Source organism: Vipera berus (genome assembly GCF_964194415.1).
Source record: "Vipera berus genome assembly, chromosome: 2".
Classification (NCBI taxonomy): domain Eukaryota; kingdom Metazoa; phylum Chordata; class Lepidosauria; order Squamata; family Viperidae; genus Vipera; species Vipera berus.
In genome coordinates this window covers 290,177,102-290,194,117 of record NC_138203.1, presented here as the reverse complement: position 1 = coordinate 290,194,117, position 17,016 = coordinate 290,177,102, and the positions used below count along the sequence as shown (strand labels likewise).

The 17,016-nt window shown below is 53.2% G+C and overlaps 1 protein-coding gene across 1 annotated transcript; it reads left to right on the top strand.

The window, feature by feature from the left end:
• The first annotated feature begins 9,308 nt into the window (after positions 1-9,308).
• On the top strand, positions 9,309-16,407 carry LOC308663395 (beta-1,3-galactosyltransferase 4-like). Its single transcript, XM_081319772.1, has 2 exons — positions 9,309-9,480; positions 15,150-16,407. The coding sequence occupies exon 2, from the start codon at positions 15,177-15,179 to the stop codon at positions 16,227-16,229; it is 1,053 nt and encodes a 350-aa protein (XP_081175898.1). The 5' UTR covers positions 9,309-9,480; positions 15,150-15,176; the 3' UTR covers positions 16,230-16,407.
• Positions 16,408-17,016: the final 609 nt, after the last annotated feature.

Below are 17,016 nucleotides of genomic sequence, written 5' to 3'. Positions count from 1 at the left end.
ATCTTGGAAAGGTAAGGCCCAGTGCCTGTGGCCACCCAGTGGGGGAGGGGGCAGGATGGGGGGGTAGGAAGCATGAGATATCTCAGTAGGTGTGGGAGACCTTGGGTGGTCAGAATGATCACGTTCATTTAAATTGACCCAATTAATGAATCCTCGGGTTAGGAATGTAATTTGCAGGCTCCATTCCATTCGTAACTCGAGGATTAACATGGGGAGATTATTCCCGAGTCGAATGTGACCACATTCTTCTGCTCGGTTGTATTAAAAGCAAACAGTTGGCAAACACCTTGTCAGTCCTGCCACAGCTCAGTCTTGTAAAGCTGGGGTCCCCGTGCTGGCTGGGGAATTCTGGGAGTTGAATTCCACCAGTCTTAAAGTGGCCAGGTTTGAGGACCTCTGTTCTAAAGTTAAAAAACCATCCTTCACGCCCTACGGTTGAGAAAGGTGTAGGATGTCAAGTTTCCGTCTATGGGCTTTTCAAGTGACTCTGAGGCATTGTTTACCTTAAAAGTCCTTTATTAGCCTAATACAAGTCAAGCCATGCAGGGCAATGCAATGCCGGGACTGAACGTTCGCGCCCCAAAACCCACAGTGTAGCTTTTCCCTGCAGAAGGCGGGAGGGATCCCGTGACTGGTTCCCCTGGAGGCGAATTAAATTCAAAAGAGAGGTTTTTAGAGCGGTCTCAGGAGGAATGCAGCCGTGCTCGTTTCCCAAGAGGGAGAGGACGGGAAACCTTTTCTCTCTCTGAAGTAAGCCCCACCCGCCCCTCCTCCCCATTAGGCCCACAGAGTGCGGCGGATTAGCACCACTTGTTTTTTGTTTTTTGTTTTTTATTAAAAAGTTTTAACATACAATTTTTCCTTTAAAAATCCCCCCTCCCCCTCCCTTCTCCCTCCCCCCCTACCACTCCCCCCTCCCCCCCCTCCCCCCCCCGACTTCCCAGAGCTAAATACAAGGTATATAAAAAAAAACAATCATAAACAACCATATACTAACATCCATAAACTCTAAAATCCATCACTCTCTAGCTTATATAGGATAATATATATATATATTAAATATATATAGAAAAACAAAAATAGAAAAAGAAGAAAAGAAAGAAGACTTATTCAAATGCTACATGAAACTTCTTAACCCTATACTTGTTCTGGATAAACTCAATCCATTTTCTCCATTCCATAATATAGCGTTCTTGCGAATGATCTTTCAAATAGGCCGAAATCTTCGCCATCTCAGCCAGGTCGGAAACCTTTACAGTCCACTCTTCTATGGTTGGCAATTCCTCCTTCTTCCAGTACTGACCTATCAAAAGTCTTGCTGCCGTAATAAAATTCAACATCAACTTAGTGTCCACAACTGTAGCATCTGTAATTATTCCCAACAAAAAAAGTTGCGGACAAAACTTTATCCTCTGTTTAAAAATCTTCTGCATGTTCCACCAGACTTTTATCCAAAAGGCCTTAACCTTTTTACAAGTCCACCATATGTGAAAATATGTTGCATCTTCATCACCGCACCTCCAACATTTAGGCTGATAATTCGGATACATACTTGCAAGCTTTTTAGGATCTAAATGCCATCTATAAAACATTTTGTAAAAATTCTCTCTTAGATTTTGAGCTTGTGTAAATTTTACATTTCTCACCCAAATCTTTTCCCATGTGTCCATTGTAATAACTTCCTGGATGTTTTGGGCCCATTTTATCATACAATCCTTAACAAGTTCTGTTTCTGAATCAATCTCTATCAACGCAAGATATATCCGTTTAATATGTGCTGGTCCCTGATTTCTGATTTGCTTTATCAAGTTTTCATCAGTCATTGTAAATCCATTTTTCTGGTCTTCTTTCCACCTGGCCCGTAACTGAGTATATTGAAACCAATTTTGAACAACCTTCTCTTCTCGCAAGAGGCTATATGATTTCAAACACCAAACATTTCTTTCCAAGCTTAGGATCTCCTTGTACGTAGTCACATCATGTTTGAAGCCAGCATGTATATTTTCTATTGCGTGTTTTGGAATTGCCCACAATGGTATCTTGCAGTCTAACTTATGTCTATACTTCTTCCAAACTCTCAACAATGCCTGTCTTAAAATATGCACTCTAAACACATTGTCTACCTTCTTGTCATACAACAAATATGCATGCCAGCCAAACAACAAATCGTGGCCCTCAAGATTTAATAATCTCTCTTGTGACAAATTAATCCAATCACTTATTCCTACTAATGCAGCAGCTTCATAATATAGTTTAAAATTAGGCATTTTGAGACCACCTCTCTCACGAGTATCCTGTATTATCTTTAGTTTAACTCGTGGCCTTTTCCCTGCCCAAACAAATGTATTGATACCTCGCTGCCATTCCTCCAGATTAGAATCTTTCTTAAGAATCGGTATCATTTGAAATAAAAATAAAAATTTAGGCAGGACATTCATTTTCACTGCTGCAATCCGTCCCAACAAAGACAATTGCAATTTTCCCCAACTCTCCAATTCTTTTTGAATTTTCCCCCACAATTTTTCATAATTATTTTTATATAACTTTGTATTAGAGGGCGACAAAAGCACCCCCAAATATTTAACCCTTTTAACAATCTCAAATCCAGTTAATCCTTCTAAGAGAGCCTTTTGCGAAACTGTCATATTTTTGGCCAAAATTTTAGTTTTCTGTATATTAACTTTAAATCCAGAAACCTTCCCATATTGTGTTATTATCTCCATGAGGTCCACAACAGAGTTCTCTGGCTGGGTCACTGTAACAACCAGATGCACCACTTGTTGATTAACAAAGCATTGGGATGGCCTCACCTGTTGTGTGTCAGCAGGGAGGGGGAGGGGGCATTTCTGGGAAGTCTTGGGATCCAAGGAGCAGGAGGAGGAGGAGGAGGAGGAGGAGGAGGAGGAGGGAAGGAGCTGGGGAGGAGCAGGCGACCTCCCGAGACTTACCTGCTGTTGCTTGGAGGCCTGGAAGGAGGAGAAACTGCTGGGGCTCCTTCTCCACAGGCAGCTGGAGGCTCTTGGAGAGGAGGAGCGTTTCTCAGCCCCTCCCCTCCTGCAGGGAAGATGCTCTGAACCCCCTCCTCCAGTTAAAGTCCAGAGGTATTAACCCGCACCCCTGCCCACACACTTTCCTGTCCTGGGGGAGGTGGGCAGAGAAGCACCCAGAATTGCCTAAGCAAGGGGGCTTCTTGCAAGTGTGTGTGTGTGTGTGTGTGTGTGTGTGTGTGTGTGTGTATTTGTGTTCTCCAGGGGCCAGAAAAGAGAACAAGAGAAGCCACATTGGGGTCTGACAACGGCTTTTTCTGCCCCCACCCATTCACTCTTCTGTCCCTTCAACCTCAGCCCAGGGGTCTCATGGGGTCCCAGCCCTCGTTGGTTTGGCTTGTGAATCAGCAATCAGCAAGTCTGGAGGACCATAGCCCCCCCTTGCGCTCCTGAGCCCCTCCCATCCCTCCCATTCCCCACCCCCCAGAAACATATTGGGAACAGCCAAACTCCCCCACACACTCTGGGGCCCTTCTGTAATGTATTGGGCCTTGTTTTACTTGAAGTGTACCACGTGGGTTTTGAATGCTGAGAGATTGCTTAAGCAGGGAATTGGGTAAGGGTCACTGGTTCATCAGACAGGCCGTCTCCAGAACCGCCATTGGTTGGCTCTAGGGCGGCAATAGGTATAAATAGCTGCATAGCAGCCATGGTTAACAGTTCAGTTCCTGCATTCAATAAAGCATGTTCCTGCCTGAACTCTCTCGCCTCGTCTCCTGCTTGCTTGAAAGAACCCAGTACACAACACCCCCCACCTTCCCACCTGGGGCGCCCTTCAGTGGGAGTTGGGGCATCATTTCTTAAAGGGGGGGAGGAGAAAGCTGAGCTCACCTTCCCTGCGAAGCTGCTTCAGCCCTTCAGAAGGCAGCCCAGCCGCCCCCCCCCGAAGAGAATCCGACCATTGGGGCCAAAGGTGGGGTTGAACGGCGCCCCCTCCCCAGATCCCAAACCGGGGGCGCAACCTGGCCCTGTGTTGAAAGGCAGCCCTGCCTGGAGCAGAGGAAGGGCCCCGCCCGGTGCTCCCCCCACAGCACTTTCTCCTCCTCCTCCTCCACAGAGCAGTGCCCCCCCGCCGCAACCTGGGAGGCTAAGCGCGGGCTCGGTGGCACCGGCAGAGAAGCCACCCGGGGGGGAGCGCCTTCCCCCATGTGGAGCGCTGAGCCGTCCCTCCCGCCCGGCTGCTCTCCTCCGGGGGCCTCTTGGGGGCTCTCGCGGGCCTTTCCAGGGAACGGGGGGAGGGGCGGTGGGGGGGGGAAAGGGAGGCTGGATGCTTCTGCAGAAGAGAGAGAGTTTGGAAAAAATCCAGAGAAGAGCAACTGAGGTGATCAAAGTCCTGGAGGCCAAAACCTAGGAAGAACGGCGGCCGAATTTGGGTCTGGCTGGTCTAAGGAAAAGGAGGAAGAGGGGAGACACGATAGCGGCGTTCCGGCATCTGAGGGGCTGCCCCAGAGAGGAGGGGGCCAGGTTGTTTACCAAAGCACCAGAGGGCAGGATGAGAAACAATGGTTGGAAGCTGATCAAGGAGAGAAGCCACCTGGAATTAAGGAGAAACTTCCTAACAGTGAGGGCAATTAACCAGGGGAACAGCTCGCCACCAGAAATCGTGGGCGCTCCGACACTGGAGATTTTTAAGAAGAGGCTAGACAGTCACCTTTCTGAGATGGTGTAGGTTCTCCTGCTTGAGCAGGGGGCTGGACTAGAAGACCTCCAAGGCCCCTTCCGGCTCTATTCTATTTCATTCAATTTTATTCCATTCCATATTTTCTATTCTATTCCATTCCATTCCATTCCAATCCCTTGCCCACCCACGCTGGGGTTTCCCCACTCATCCCCCAGGAATAAGACCCTTGTGGGTGGACGTGCCCGGGATTTGCTTGGTGGCCCCCGAGGCTACTAGAGGGGTCAAAAAGGTCAAGATGGCGGCCAGTTCAAACTCGTGGAAAGATGGAGCGGAGTGGGAGTGGGTCGGTGGGTGGGGAAGGGGGCCGCTCAGGGGAGGCTTTGGCGAAGACCCCGCAGAGCCCCCTTCTTGGACTTCACCCCGGAGGCCGAGGGCTGCCCGGGACCCCTCCCCCCCTTCCTCCTGGCCAGCCAGGGGTCTGCGCCCCTCCCGCTTCCGTGCTGCGAGAAGAGGGATCCGGGGAAGGGATCGACCGGGATCCCCTGGCCTTGGGCAGGGCGTAGAAGAAGCACAGCCGGGTCGGGGACCCTCAGGGGGTCCCGTGCAGGGAAGCCCAACCTCGGGGGGGGGGGTTCAGCGGCTCCTGGCCCCGCAGCGCCCGGGGAGGCCGAGGGGGAGGCGGGGGGGGTTTCAGCACCTGGACAGCGGCCGCCGCCCGTCTCGCCTCCGCTGGCCTCGGAGGGGGGGGGGTGGAGGGCAGAGAGCGCAGTCCTAGAGCGGTCGCCTCGGGAAGCGATTCCCGCTCCCCCCCCCCGGAAAGTCACCCGGGGCAGCTGCCGTCCCCGAGCGTCGGAGGGGGCTGCTGGCGGGGGGAGGGCGGAGAGACGGTGCCCCCCCCCAAGACTGGCGGAGGAAGAGGCGGGGGAGTCTCTGCTCGAGTTTTTTTCAAGTTTGGGGGGGCACGCGAGCCCCTCCTGCTCTTTCAGGACCGCGCCAGTTCCACCCGCTGGGGGAGGCTCCGGAGCAGGGCCGCGTTCGGGGTGGACTGCTTCTGCCAGTGGAGGCTCTGCACCAAGAGTGTGTGTGTGGGGGGAGGGCTTAGAGGCTCCGGGCGGCTGTTGCTGGGGCAGCTTGGAGTAAGGGGGTGTCGGGTGGGGCCCAGGAGGGCCGGACCAAGTGAGCGGCAGGGGAAAAAAACCCCTTTCTTTATCCACCGGAGAAGGTCCACCGGCCGCAGAGACACGGGGGCCACAACTCGGGGGGGGGTGTCGGGGGGGGCCCAGGCCCGAAAGAGCAGCTTACAGCTGCTTCCCATCAGCTGTGCGTTGGGACGACCACATCCATGGTTCCCTGCTGGTATGGCAGTTACGGCCTTGCCTGCAACCCGCCCCCCCTTCCCCTCCCCCCCCCTTCGGAAGGCATTAAAGGCTATCACGTTTCAAGTTGCCTGACCTGGGTGTGTTCGGACGCTCTCAAAGTGGCCCCCATTCAGACGAAGGGCTTGAACAGCCCTCGATCCCGGAGGGGCCGAGGCTTCCTGCTCTGGGCAGGGGTTCGACTGGATGGCCTCCAGGGTCCCTAGGAGGCTTTGTCACTCTTGCCCCAAGGGAAGAACCGCCAAGGGATGGCCCCAAGCAGGAGGCCTGGCAGCAGTGCAGCCCCAGGCTTTTCTTCATGCTTCCCTGTGGCTGCCCTGGCTGGGAAACGGCTCGGAAGGGGAGCCGAAGGAAGTGAGTCTGTGGGGGGGGCGCTCTGCCTGGGGGGGCAGCTCCCCCTGCCCCCCCAAGGCTCTTGCAGATGCCCCAAGAGGAGGACTCCGTTCCAAAGGGAGGCCCAGAGTGGTCTGTGCAGCAACGGGGGGGGGGGAGAGGCTGGAAGACCCCCGGATGCCCTAGAGCAGGACTCTGCAACCTTGACCACTTTAAGACTGGTGGACTTCAGCTCCCAGAATTGCTCAGCCAGCATGTGGGTGGGGCACCTTCCCCACCAAAAGGGGCTGGGCGCTAAGGGAAGGGGGGGCAGCCAGCACCCTCCTTATTTCTAACCCCTTTATAGGAGCAGTGTGCCAAAAATCAGGAGAAACCTCACATCTTTCAAGCTGAAGAATCTTTTGTGACTTTTAATAGCAATTATTAGTTGGGGAAAAAGTCCCAAATACTCTGGTGAGTTTTGCCACATATAACCTAGAACTAAGGAGAAACTTCCTAACACTTAGAACAACTAACCAGTGGAACAACCTGCCTCCAGAAGCTGTGAATGCTCCAACACTGGAAGTTTTTAAGAAAAGACTGGACAGCCATTTGCCTGAAATGGTATAGGGTTTCCTGCCTGAGCAGGGGGTTGGACTAGATGACCTCCAAGGTCCCTTCCAACTTCTTCTTCTTCTTCTTCTTCTTCTTCTTCTTCTTCTTCTTCTTCTTCTTCTTCTTCTTCTTCTTCTTCTTCTTCTTCTTCTTCTTCTTCTTATTATTATTATTATTATTATTATTATTATTATTATTATTATTATTATTATTATTATTATTGCAGGTTCGCATCCCACCAGGCTCAAGGTTGACTCAGCCTTCCATCCTTCCGAGGTAGGTAAAATGAGGACCGAGACTGTTGGGGGCAATTAAGCTGACTTTGTAATAATGCCGCTTGGGGTGTGTGTGAAAGCCCTAATAAGCAGGCATATACATAGAATGAAGGCTACTGCTAAGCTTGTAAGCCGCCCTGAGTCTTCGGAGAAGGGCGGGATATAAATGGAATTAAAATAAAATTATTATTATTATTATTATTATTATTATTATTATTATTATTATTATTATTATTATTATTATTATTATTATTATTATTATTATTATTAATTATTATTATTAAACCAGCTGTAAGATGAGAAGCCGAGAAGCAATGGAAAAGAGAAAAGATCCATTTATTATCACTGTGAAATTATTTCCACTCTTACATAAAGAGAATCCAAACGTGCAGGCACCTTGAATCCATTTGTTACCGTCAGGAGAATAAACTTTTACCCAAGTTACAGGCTTGATAGCATCAAAGCTCTTGAGAAAATATCAAATTCTGCATTTTAGGAGTACAAGTTCAAATTTGCACTGTGAACCTCTGCATTTTTTTTATTTATTTTTTACACCGGAGCTAGTTTGGACCAGAAGTGAAAGCGCCAGGCTAGAACTGGGAGACACCAAATTCTAGTCCCTCCTTGGGCATGAAAGCTGACTCGGCGACTTTGGCACTCTCTCTCAGCCCAACCCACCTCACAGGGTTGTTGTGGGAAAATAAGAGGAGAAAGGAGCGCTGGGTATGTTCACCGCCTGGAGTTATTTATAACAAGAAAGGCAGGATAAAAATTAGCAAATCAGTTTGTGCCAGTTCCAATTTCAACTCAAACCAGGACCGACAGCTTCTTGGCGCCAGGCGAGAGCTGGTTTAAACGGTCCGGCCTCCTCGGCCGCCTCACCTTCGGGGCTGCCTGCCCACTTCACCTGCCCCCCCCGAGGCCTCTCTGCGGGGGGGGGCTGTGGGGACCCACTCATTCCCAGGGGAGGGGCTCTTTCCCCAGGGGGGCTCTGGGCATCCAGAGGGGCCTCCCCCATATTGGGGCCACCATCCCTTCCGGCCTTCAGCCTTTGGGGTCAAACGGGTCCCCCTTTTATATATATATATATATAGTTACATTTATATACCGCCCTTTCCCTGAGGACTCAGGGCGGTTTACAGGGAATTAAAAATCCAACATACAAAAGTTAAAAACCAAATTAAAAAATATTAAATTGACCCTGTACGCTTAAAAACCCCAATTAAAAATTTCTCCTCAGCCTGGGCCCGAGAGCTCAAAGAGCCAGGTCTTCAGGCCCCGGCGGAATGATCGGAGGTCGGGGGCAGTCCTCAGCTCCACCGGCAGCTGGTTCCAGAGGGCAGGCGCCCCCACCGAGAAGGCCCTATCCCTGGGTGTCACCCGCCGGCAATCTCTCACCGGCGGGACCCTGAGCAGACCCTCCCTGTGGGAGCGCACTGGGTGAAGGGCGTTTGATGCCGGCAGCAGGTGTTATGCTGGGCCCTTATTAACCGTTTCGTAAAACGTCTGGAGTCCTTGGCTGCCTCCAGGGCTTTTTCTGCTGGAGGATTTCAAGGGGACTTTTCCCTCTACAAAGGATTCCCTCGTTTGATAGCCTTAAGCCGCCCTGTCCAAGCCGGAGGACCCGCTGGTCAAAGGCCTACAAGCCCAGCCTGATCCCACTGGGAGAAAAGCAAAGAGCCCCGATTGTTCTTCTTTGCTGCCTCCCGGACAGAAGCAGGCTCCACCCTTCCCTACACCGCTGGGTGTTGTGTGGGTTTTGTGCAAGCAACAGTGTCAGAAGGCAAGAAGCACGCATCTCTCCTGCTGAACCCCCAAAGGTATTCCGGTGCCCTGAAAGACCCTGGCTGGGAGGGAGGGGAGAGAAACAGTGGGACTCCTGGCTTCCCTCCAGCCCGTGTCAGGAATAAGTGCTCCCCCCCTCCTCCTCCTCCTCCTCCAACGGAGGGTGAGGAGGGCAGCGCGCCAGGGAGAAACATGTCCAGCCTTCACTTCCTGCAGTGCAGAGGCATCTTGGCAGCCCTGCCTGCCTTGGACTCGCCTCCTCCTCGCCTGTTGCCTCTCCTCTCTGTCCGAACAGGCCCGGAAAAGGGCAAAAGCTTAACAAGCGGGCCCAGGTCGCTTAACAGACGCGGCCGGAGAACGCCAACAGGCTTCCTGGCAGCTGCTCACTGGGCGTCGGAAGAGCCACCCGTTGGCAGGCCGGGCAGGGCTCTCCCGGTGGGACCACCCAGGTAAGCCCAGAAAACCGGCCCAGGGGTGGTTCACCCTGCCTGCTCTTTTTGAGTAGTTTGTTATCAGTTGACGGACAGGAGTCGCCAAGAAAGAGAAATATTTGCAGCTGAGGGTTGAAATGAGGGGGTGCCGGGCGCTCTCTGCTTTCTTGCAGACGTCTCACGGCCCAAACTAGGTAACATCGTCAGGGCTAGTAGGGAGAGGGGTTGCGTCTAGTGGCCTGCCCTGTCAATCTGGACGGGGTTGGTCCGAGAGGGTCTTTGTTTGGGCTTAGTGTTGGCTTCTTCGGCAGTTCATTGTTTACTTCCTGACTGTTGGCCTGATGTTAACCTTGGGAGTTCATCTCTGCTCATCTGGGTGCTGATTGCTGCTGCTGGTGGAGGTGCTTAGATGTGTTTATCCCAAGCATGTTTAAAGGCAGCTAAGGATGAAACACGGCCTTCCTCCATTTTGGGGAGGGACCCTTCCTGCTCCAGGCCAAGCTGGGCCTCTCCTAAGTGCCCGGGGGGGGGGAAGAAGGGAGCAGCTGGCCTCTGCTGCCACCAGCAGGGAGGGCTCAGCTGGCTCAGGGACGGGGGGGGGAGAGAATGAGGGGGGCAGCCATCAGAGGGAGGCTGTTTTAGACTGCTGGAACAGGCAGCCTCCCCAAGGCCCACAGGCCCCGCTGCGTTACCCAGCAGGAACCAAAGCTTCTCCCGGCCCGCCCGGGGCCCTGATCCACCCAAACAGGCAGCAGCAAGCAGGAAAGCGGATGGCCAGCCAGCCATGATCTCCGGAGGACCCGAGCAGCCATCAGGGGTGGGGGGGCCTGCAGAGCCATTGCTGCCCTCTTGCTGGACCCGTTCCCAGCGCCCCAGGGCCTTCAGGACTGGCAACGAGGGGGCGCCCCAATCCAGGTCTGCCCCCTAGCCGGTCATTGGGAGGTGCCCCACCACCAGCCCCAAAGACCGCTGGGCTTGTTGATTGAGAGCAGGTGCAGGGAGATGCCTGCAAGCCGGGCTCCAGGGCAGGTTGGCACAATCTCCAGGCTGACGGATCATCAGTGCCAGGGCAAATGGGGGGAGAGAGCTTAGTGGTGCTGCCGAGGAAGCTCACTTGAGCAGCTGGCTTAACAGGCAGCTGAATTCCCCAGACGGGGCTGGGCTGGGTGGGAAGCCCCCCCAACCCCCTAACCCTAACCCTAACCCTCTTTTTGAGTATTGTCATCAGTTGACGGACAGGAGTCGCCAAGAAAGAGAAATATTTGCAGCTCAGGGTGTCATGGTTCCCACAGATGCAATTCTTCAAAAAACCTTGAGGCATTGTGTAATGTATTGGGCTTTTCTTGCTTGCAATGTTGTGTCTGTAATTGCTGCTAAAAGTTGCCTGTGTAACAGCTTAAGGGTTTAGCCAGACTTAGAGTCTCCTGCTCAGCCATTGGCTGATTTATGCGGGAATTGTGTTACTTTAAATCTATTGGCTGCCACCTAGTGGCCAACCGTATAAATAGCCATGCAGATGCCTGCGTGGTTCTGTTCCGTTCCAGCCAGCTCAATAAAGCAATGTTCCTGCTTTCCCCCTCTCGTCTTGCCTCGTGCTTCATTCGAACTCAAGATCTAACACATTGTTTACCTTAAGGAGTCTTTAATCAAAAGAGCATAGCTTCGGCACGTACATGGTCAAGCCGAAATCTGGACGTCACACAGTATCAAGCACAGTTCCTCCCTCTAATTAACTGTCATAAATCACATTCTCCAGTTAGTTTGAATTGTAAGCTTTCCCTCCTGTTTAACAACCCACCAAATTCTTCTCTTCTCTTATTACAAACAGTCTTGAGATACATTCTCCCTACTCCCCTCAGGGAGTAATTCTAACTCTAAAGGTAACATGCAAGTTAAAGACAAAGGCTACCAATGTTGTCAAGCAAGAACATCTGATGTTAGCAGCATTGACACCTGGCCCCCATTACAAAAAGGACAGACCCTGTAGCGTAATTAAAAGCCCATGTTAGGAACTATCTCTCGGTTTGTTGGGGTGTTTCTCATAGAACCTTTTGATGAGTCGGTCGGCTTTCACATCGCTAGATTTCACCCACGTGGCTTCAGACAACGTGTATCCCTTCCATTGTACTAGGTACTGCAATTTCCCTTTAAAAATTCTAGAATCAAGAATACACTTTACTTCATAGTAGGTTTGACCTGGTCCTAATTTCTTATTGGGTAATTTGAGGCATAAATATTTAGTCTTTATCTTTCTTTATCTTTATTAGACTTATATACCGCCCTTCTCCCGTAGGACTCAGGGCGGTTCACAAGGTTTTTAAAATAACAATACAACAATTACAAAAATTAAGAACAGTTAAAATAATTACATTTAAACCTTGAATAAATATAAAACCCCAATTAAAATCCAATTAAAACCCCAATTAATACTCTCGGTCCAGGCCAGAAAGCTCAAAGAGCCAAGTCTTCAAGTCCCGGCAGAATGAGCGAAGGTCAGGGGCAGTCCTGAGCTCTACGGGCAGCTGGTTCCAAAGGGCAGGCGCGCCCACAGAGAAGGCCCTCCCCCTGGGTGTTATCCACCGGCAATCTTTTACCGGCGGTACCATGAGAAGACCCTCCCTGTGGGAGCGCACAGGACGAAGGGAGCTTGATGCCGGCAGCAGGTGTTCCCTCAGATATCCCGGACCCAAGCCATTTAGGGCTTTATAGGTCATCACCAGCACCTTGAATCTCACCCGGAGGGCAACCAGAAGCCAATGCAGCTCGCAGAGCAGAGGTGTTACATGGGAGTAACGGGAAACCCCCATCACAACCCGCGTGGCTGCATTCTGCACCAGCTGAAGCCTCTGAGTGGTCCTCAAGGGCAGCCCCATGTAGAGAGCGTTGCAGTAGTCCAATCGGGAGGTCACAAGTGCATGAGTGACTGTGCGCAGGGCATCTCGGTCCAGGTAGGGCCGCAACTGGCGCATCAGGCGAACCTGGGCAAAGGCCCCCCTGGTCACGGCTCCTATATGGTCTTCAAAACTGAGCCGCGAATCCAGGAGGACCCCCAAGTTGCAAGCCCTATCAACGGGGGGGGTAACACCTCACCCCCCATCATTAAAGGTGGAATGAACTGGTTAGTCCGAGATGCCGGTATGCACAGCCACTCAGTCTTGGCGAGATTGAGACAAAGCCTGTTTCTCCCCATCCAGACCCGGACCGCCTCCAGGCAACGGGACATCACGGCGAGGGCATCACTGGGTTGGTTCGGGATGGAGAAAAAAAGTTGGGTATCATCAGCGTACTGATGATACCCCACCCCGAAACCACGAATGATCTCACCCAGCGGCTTCATATAGATGTTGAACAGGAGGGGAGAGAGAACCGACCCCTGAGGAACTCCACAAACGAGAGGCCTCGGGGCGGACCTCTGCCCTCCCGTCAACACCGACTGCGAGCGGCCCAGGAGATAGGAGGAGAACCACCGTAAAACGGTGCCTCCCACTCCCAACCCCCTGAGACGCCGCAGCAGGATACCATGGTCGATGGTATCAAAAGCCGCTGAGAGATCTAATAGAACTAGGACAGAGGAACAACCCCTGTCCCGAGCCTGCCAGAGATCATTCACCAGTGCGACCAATGCCGTCTCCGTGCTGTACCCGGGCCTGAAGGCCGATTGGTACGGGTCCAGATAAACCTTTTCCCCAAGTTACAATGTTCTTTGGGGAGCCCTCTTCTTATCAGCTTGTTTTTTATAAGTCTCGGAAGTCTTTTTTTAAAGCAGTTTCTGTGTTTCTCCAAACTTCTTCCCACCCCCTCACCCATTGATCAAGTGTCTGGGAAGCGGAGGGCACCTGAGGGCATTCAGACATTGGGCTGAACTCTTTTCCTGTGGCTACCCTGAAAGGCGTGTAGCCGGTGCTGAATTATTGTAAGCCACCTCTGCGAAAGGGAGGAGGTCACTCCAGTTTGTTTGCTGGTATGAAACATAGCATCTGAGATATTACTCCACCATCTTGTTAGTGGATTCCGCAGCCCCATTGGTAGCTGGATGGAAAGCAGATGATAGGCCTTGAGATGATCCAGTTAATTTAAGAAAACTCCTCCAAAACTTTGCTGTGAACTGCACCCCCCCATCTGAAATTATTCGCTTAGGGGCGCCATGCAGCCGGTAGATATGTTTCAGGAACAATTTAGTGTGTCCGATGGGAGTCTTTTGCAAGCAATGAAATGAGCCTGCTTCGAGAACAGGTCTATTACATTCCAGATGACAGTATGTCCTCTACTGTTGGGTAGGTCTACTATAAAGTCCATAGCTATTTCTTCCCATGGTTGAGAAGGGTCTGCCACCGGCTGCAGTAACCTGTTGTGATTCAGGGTCAGCCTGTGGGTCCGGCAGCCGGGTCGGATGACTCGGATGTCTCAGACGAGGGGGAGGAGGAGGGTGTTGAAGACGAACTTGCTGATGATGGCTTGGAGGCTTCGCAGAGCCCCCAGCCAGGCCCCTCTTCTCAGCTGCGCGAGCCCGACAGTGCGGATGATGATGACCCACAGCTGGCCCTGTTCAAGGACGCCCGACGCAGGAGGCAGTCAAGCAGGAGCAAGCAGAGAAAGGCTGTGGGACTCCTCGGAAGGAGGCACAGGGAGGCCACGCCCTGAACTCTAATAAAGGGAGTGTTTGGGGAAGGGCTGGTTGCTGAAAGCAACCGCTCCGTTTGAGGATCAAAGTTCCGGTATCTGGTTTCATGTTTTGTTGCTTGTTTGTATAATAAATCTTGGCAGACGTTTTCCAGCCTCAGACGCTCTCCAGCCTCTGCCGTTTGTACAGGGGTTGCCTTTCTGCAAGGCCGGTAGCAGGCTGGTACAGAACATAACCCAGGGGTCTTTCCTGGGATCCTTTTCATGGTGGCACATACAGCATAACTCCTGACATAGTTTTCCACATCCCGTTTTAGCCCCGGCCACCAAAATTGCCAGTGGATGAGATGTAGAGTTTTTAGATATCCAAAATGTCCAGCCTATTTTACATCATGGCACTGTTTGAGAGCATTAAGACGGAGGAATTTTGACAAATACAGTTTCCCCCACTTGTAAGCCTAACCAGTCAATCCCGTCCTGGGCACCGAGCAGGATGCAGGGCCTCCTTGGCAAATAGCCCAGGAGGCGCGGCAGGGATGCCTTTGTTCTCCAGTGGGGTTATTATTATTATTATTATTATTATTATTATTATTATTATTATTATTATTATTATTATTATTATTATTATTATTTATTAAATTTTTATACCGCCCTTCTCCCGGAGGACTCAGGGCGGTGAACAGGGCATATAAATAGAAATACAAAAGTTAAAAAAGGATTAAATAATTGCCCAATTAAAACAATCACAATATAAAACCCATTAAAACCCTAACTTCCCCCATCAGGCCAGGCCAGCTTGTTCGAATAAATGGGTCTTTAGCCCACGCCGGAAGGAGCGAAGATCCGGTGCCGTCCGGAGCTCAACCGGCAGTTGGTTCCATAAGGCCGGGGCGCCCACAGAGAAGGCCCTCCCCCTGGGGGCCACCAGCCAGCATTCTCTGACCGGAGGCACCCTGAGGAGGCCCTCTCTGTGGGAACGCACAGGGCGGAGGGAAGTCGACGCCGGCAGCAGGTGGTCCCCGAGGTATTCCGGACCCATGCCATGTAATGCTCCTTCTCTCTTGCAGGCCCTCCCGCTGCTCCCAACGCTCGCCATGCCACCTCGCCTGAAGCTCTACCCACGCCGCATGCTCCGTCTGCTGTGGGCGCTGATGGCCACCTTGCTGGTGCTGACCTTCCTGGCCACTGGTGGCTGCAAGAAACTGATCTTGAGTGCAGTGCCACTCCTGCTTCCCCTGCTGCCTCTGCCGGCAGCCAGGGATGTCCCTGTTGTGCCGCTGCCACCCACAGAGTTCCTGCTCTCGCCGCTGCCCTGCACCATGCCGGCCCCGTGGCTGCTGGTGCTGGTGGCCAGTGCACCCGGGCATGTGGCACGGCGGACGGCAGTGCGGCGCAGCTGGGGTGCGGTGCAGCTAGTAGGCAACCGTGAGCTGCGCATCCTGTTTGTGCTGGGGCTGCCGGCGGAGGCGGAGCTGCAGGTGGTGCTTGAGCGTGAGGCGGCTGAGCACCGTGACCTGCTGCAGGGCCACTTCATTGACACCTACACCAACCTGACATTGAAGACGCTGGCCCTGATGGACTGGGCCGCCGCCCACTGCCCCACTGCCCGCTTCCTGCTCAAGGCCGACGACGACGTCTTCCTCAACCTGCCCGGGCTGGTGCGGGAGTTGGAGCACCTGGGCGGCCCGCCCGAAGCCACCACCTACCTGGGCTACGTCCACTGGCCCGTCATGCCCACCCACGACCCGCACAGCCGCCACTATGTGCCAGACTCAGTCTACCCGTACGCCATCTACCCGCCCTACTGTGGCGGCAGCACCTATGTGTTCTCCGCCCCAGCCGTTGCCACCGTGCTGGATGCCGCTCGCCACTTGCCGCTGGTCCCCGTGGAGGATGCCTTTGTGGGCATCTGCGCCCGCCATGCCGCCATTGCCCCACGCCATCTGGCCCGCCTGGCTGGCTCCACCTATTACCCGCCCGACACCTGTTGTTACCGGGAGGTGCTCCTCAGTGTGCACCACGTGATGCCCGCCCAGATGCTGGCTGTGGCCATGGCCCCCGCACCACTCTGCACTCGCTGGCAGCACCTGCTGGGCCTGGCCCGCTGCAATGTGATGGCCTGGCTAGCTTGGGTGGCCAAGGAGTAGGACAACTCGTGAGCCCCCAGCCTGCAGCTCCCCCACCCGGTCTTGGACGGACTCCCCTCTCCAGACCGCAGGATGAGGCCCCCCTTCTGGCCGCCATAGAACTCAGCAAACGGGCCAAAGCAAAGGTCAAGTAGCCACGCTTGGACAGCCCAGCCTCCCGCACGGTCTTTTTGGCTGTCCACTGAGTGCTGATCCCGGTGCCGTCCTCTCTTGCGCAACTGGCTCCAAGTGGACTTTTGACAGCCCGGAGGGAGGAGGCACCCCACAGAACCACGGGTGGGGCCTGGACAGCCTTGGGGAACACATGGGGCAGGACTCTTGTGGGGGAGGGAGGGAATGTGTCACACCAAGCCAGAAAACGGGGCGGTTGTGAAGGCAGCAACTCTGGCCGGATCTGTGGGACACAAAAGGAGCCTTGCGGTTGCCCAGGTCCACCTCTGCACGTTGGGGGGGGGCAGCTGGGGGGGATGCAGCCCTTGGGGAAGGGAGGCCCTCGGTGGCAAGATAACCCCCCCTCCTAATACTCAGGAATACTATGGGGGGTGCCGCTTTGGCCCTTCATCCCAAGGATGCTTTTGGGGAGGAGCCCCCATTCTTTGCCCAGTGGGAGAGAGGGAAGCGGGGGCAGCCCCTCCTCCTTCACAGGGCCAGAGAGACGGTGCACAACACATCTACAAATCACAGGTGTGTATGTATTCGAAGCTCAAGAGTCCAAATAAAGCCGACAGGGGTTTCGGAGAAGGTCCACGGGGCCAGCCGTCCGGCGCGTGGCAGGGGAGACCAATGT

What these genes read in the sequence shown, in the direction of transcription:
- LOC308663395 (XM_081319772.1), top strand. Translation starts at nt 15,177, where the DNA reads ATGCCACCTCGCCTGAAGCTCTACCCACGCCGCATGCTCCGTCTGCTG.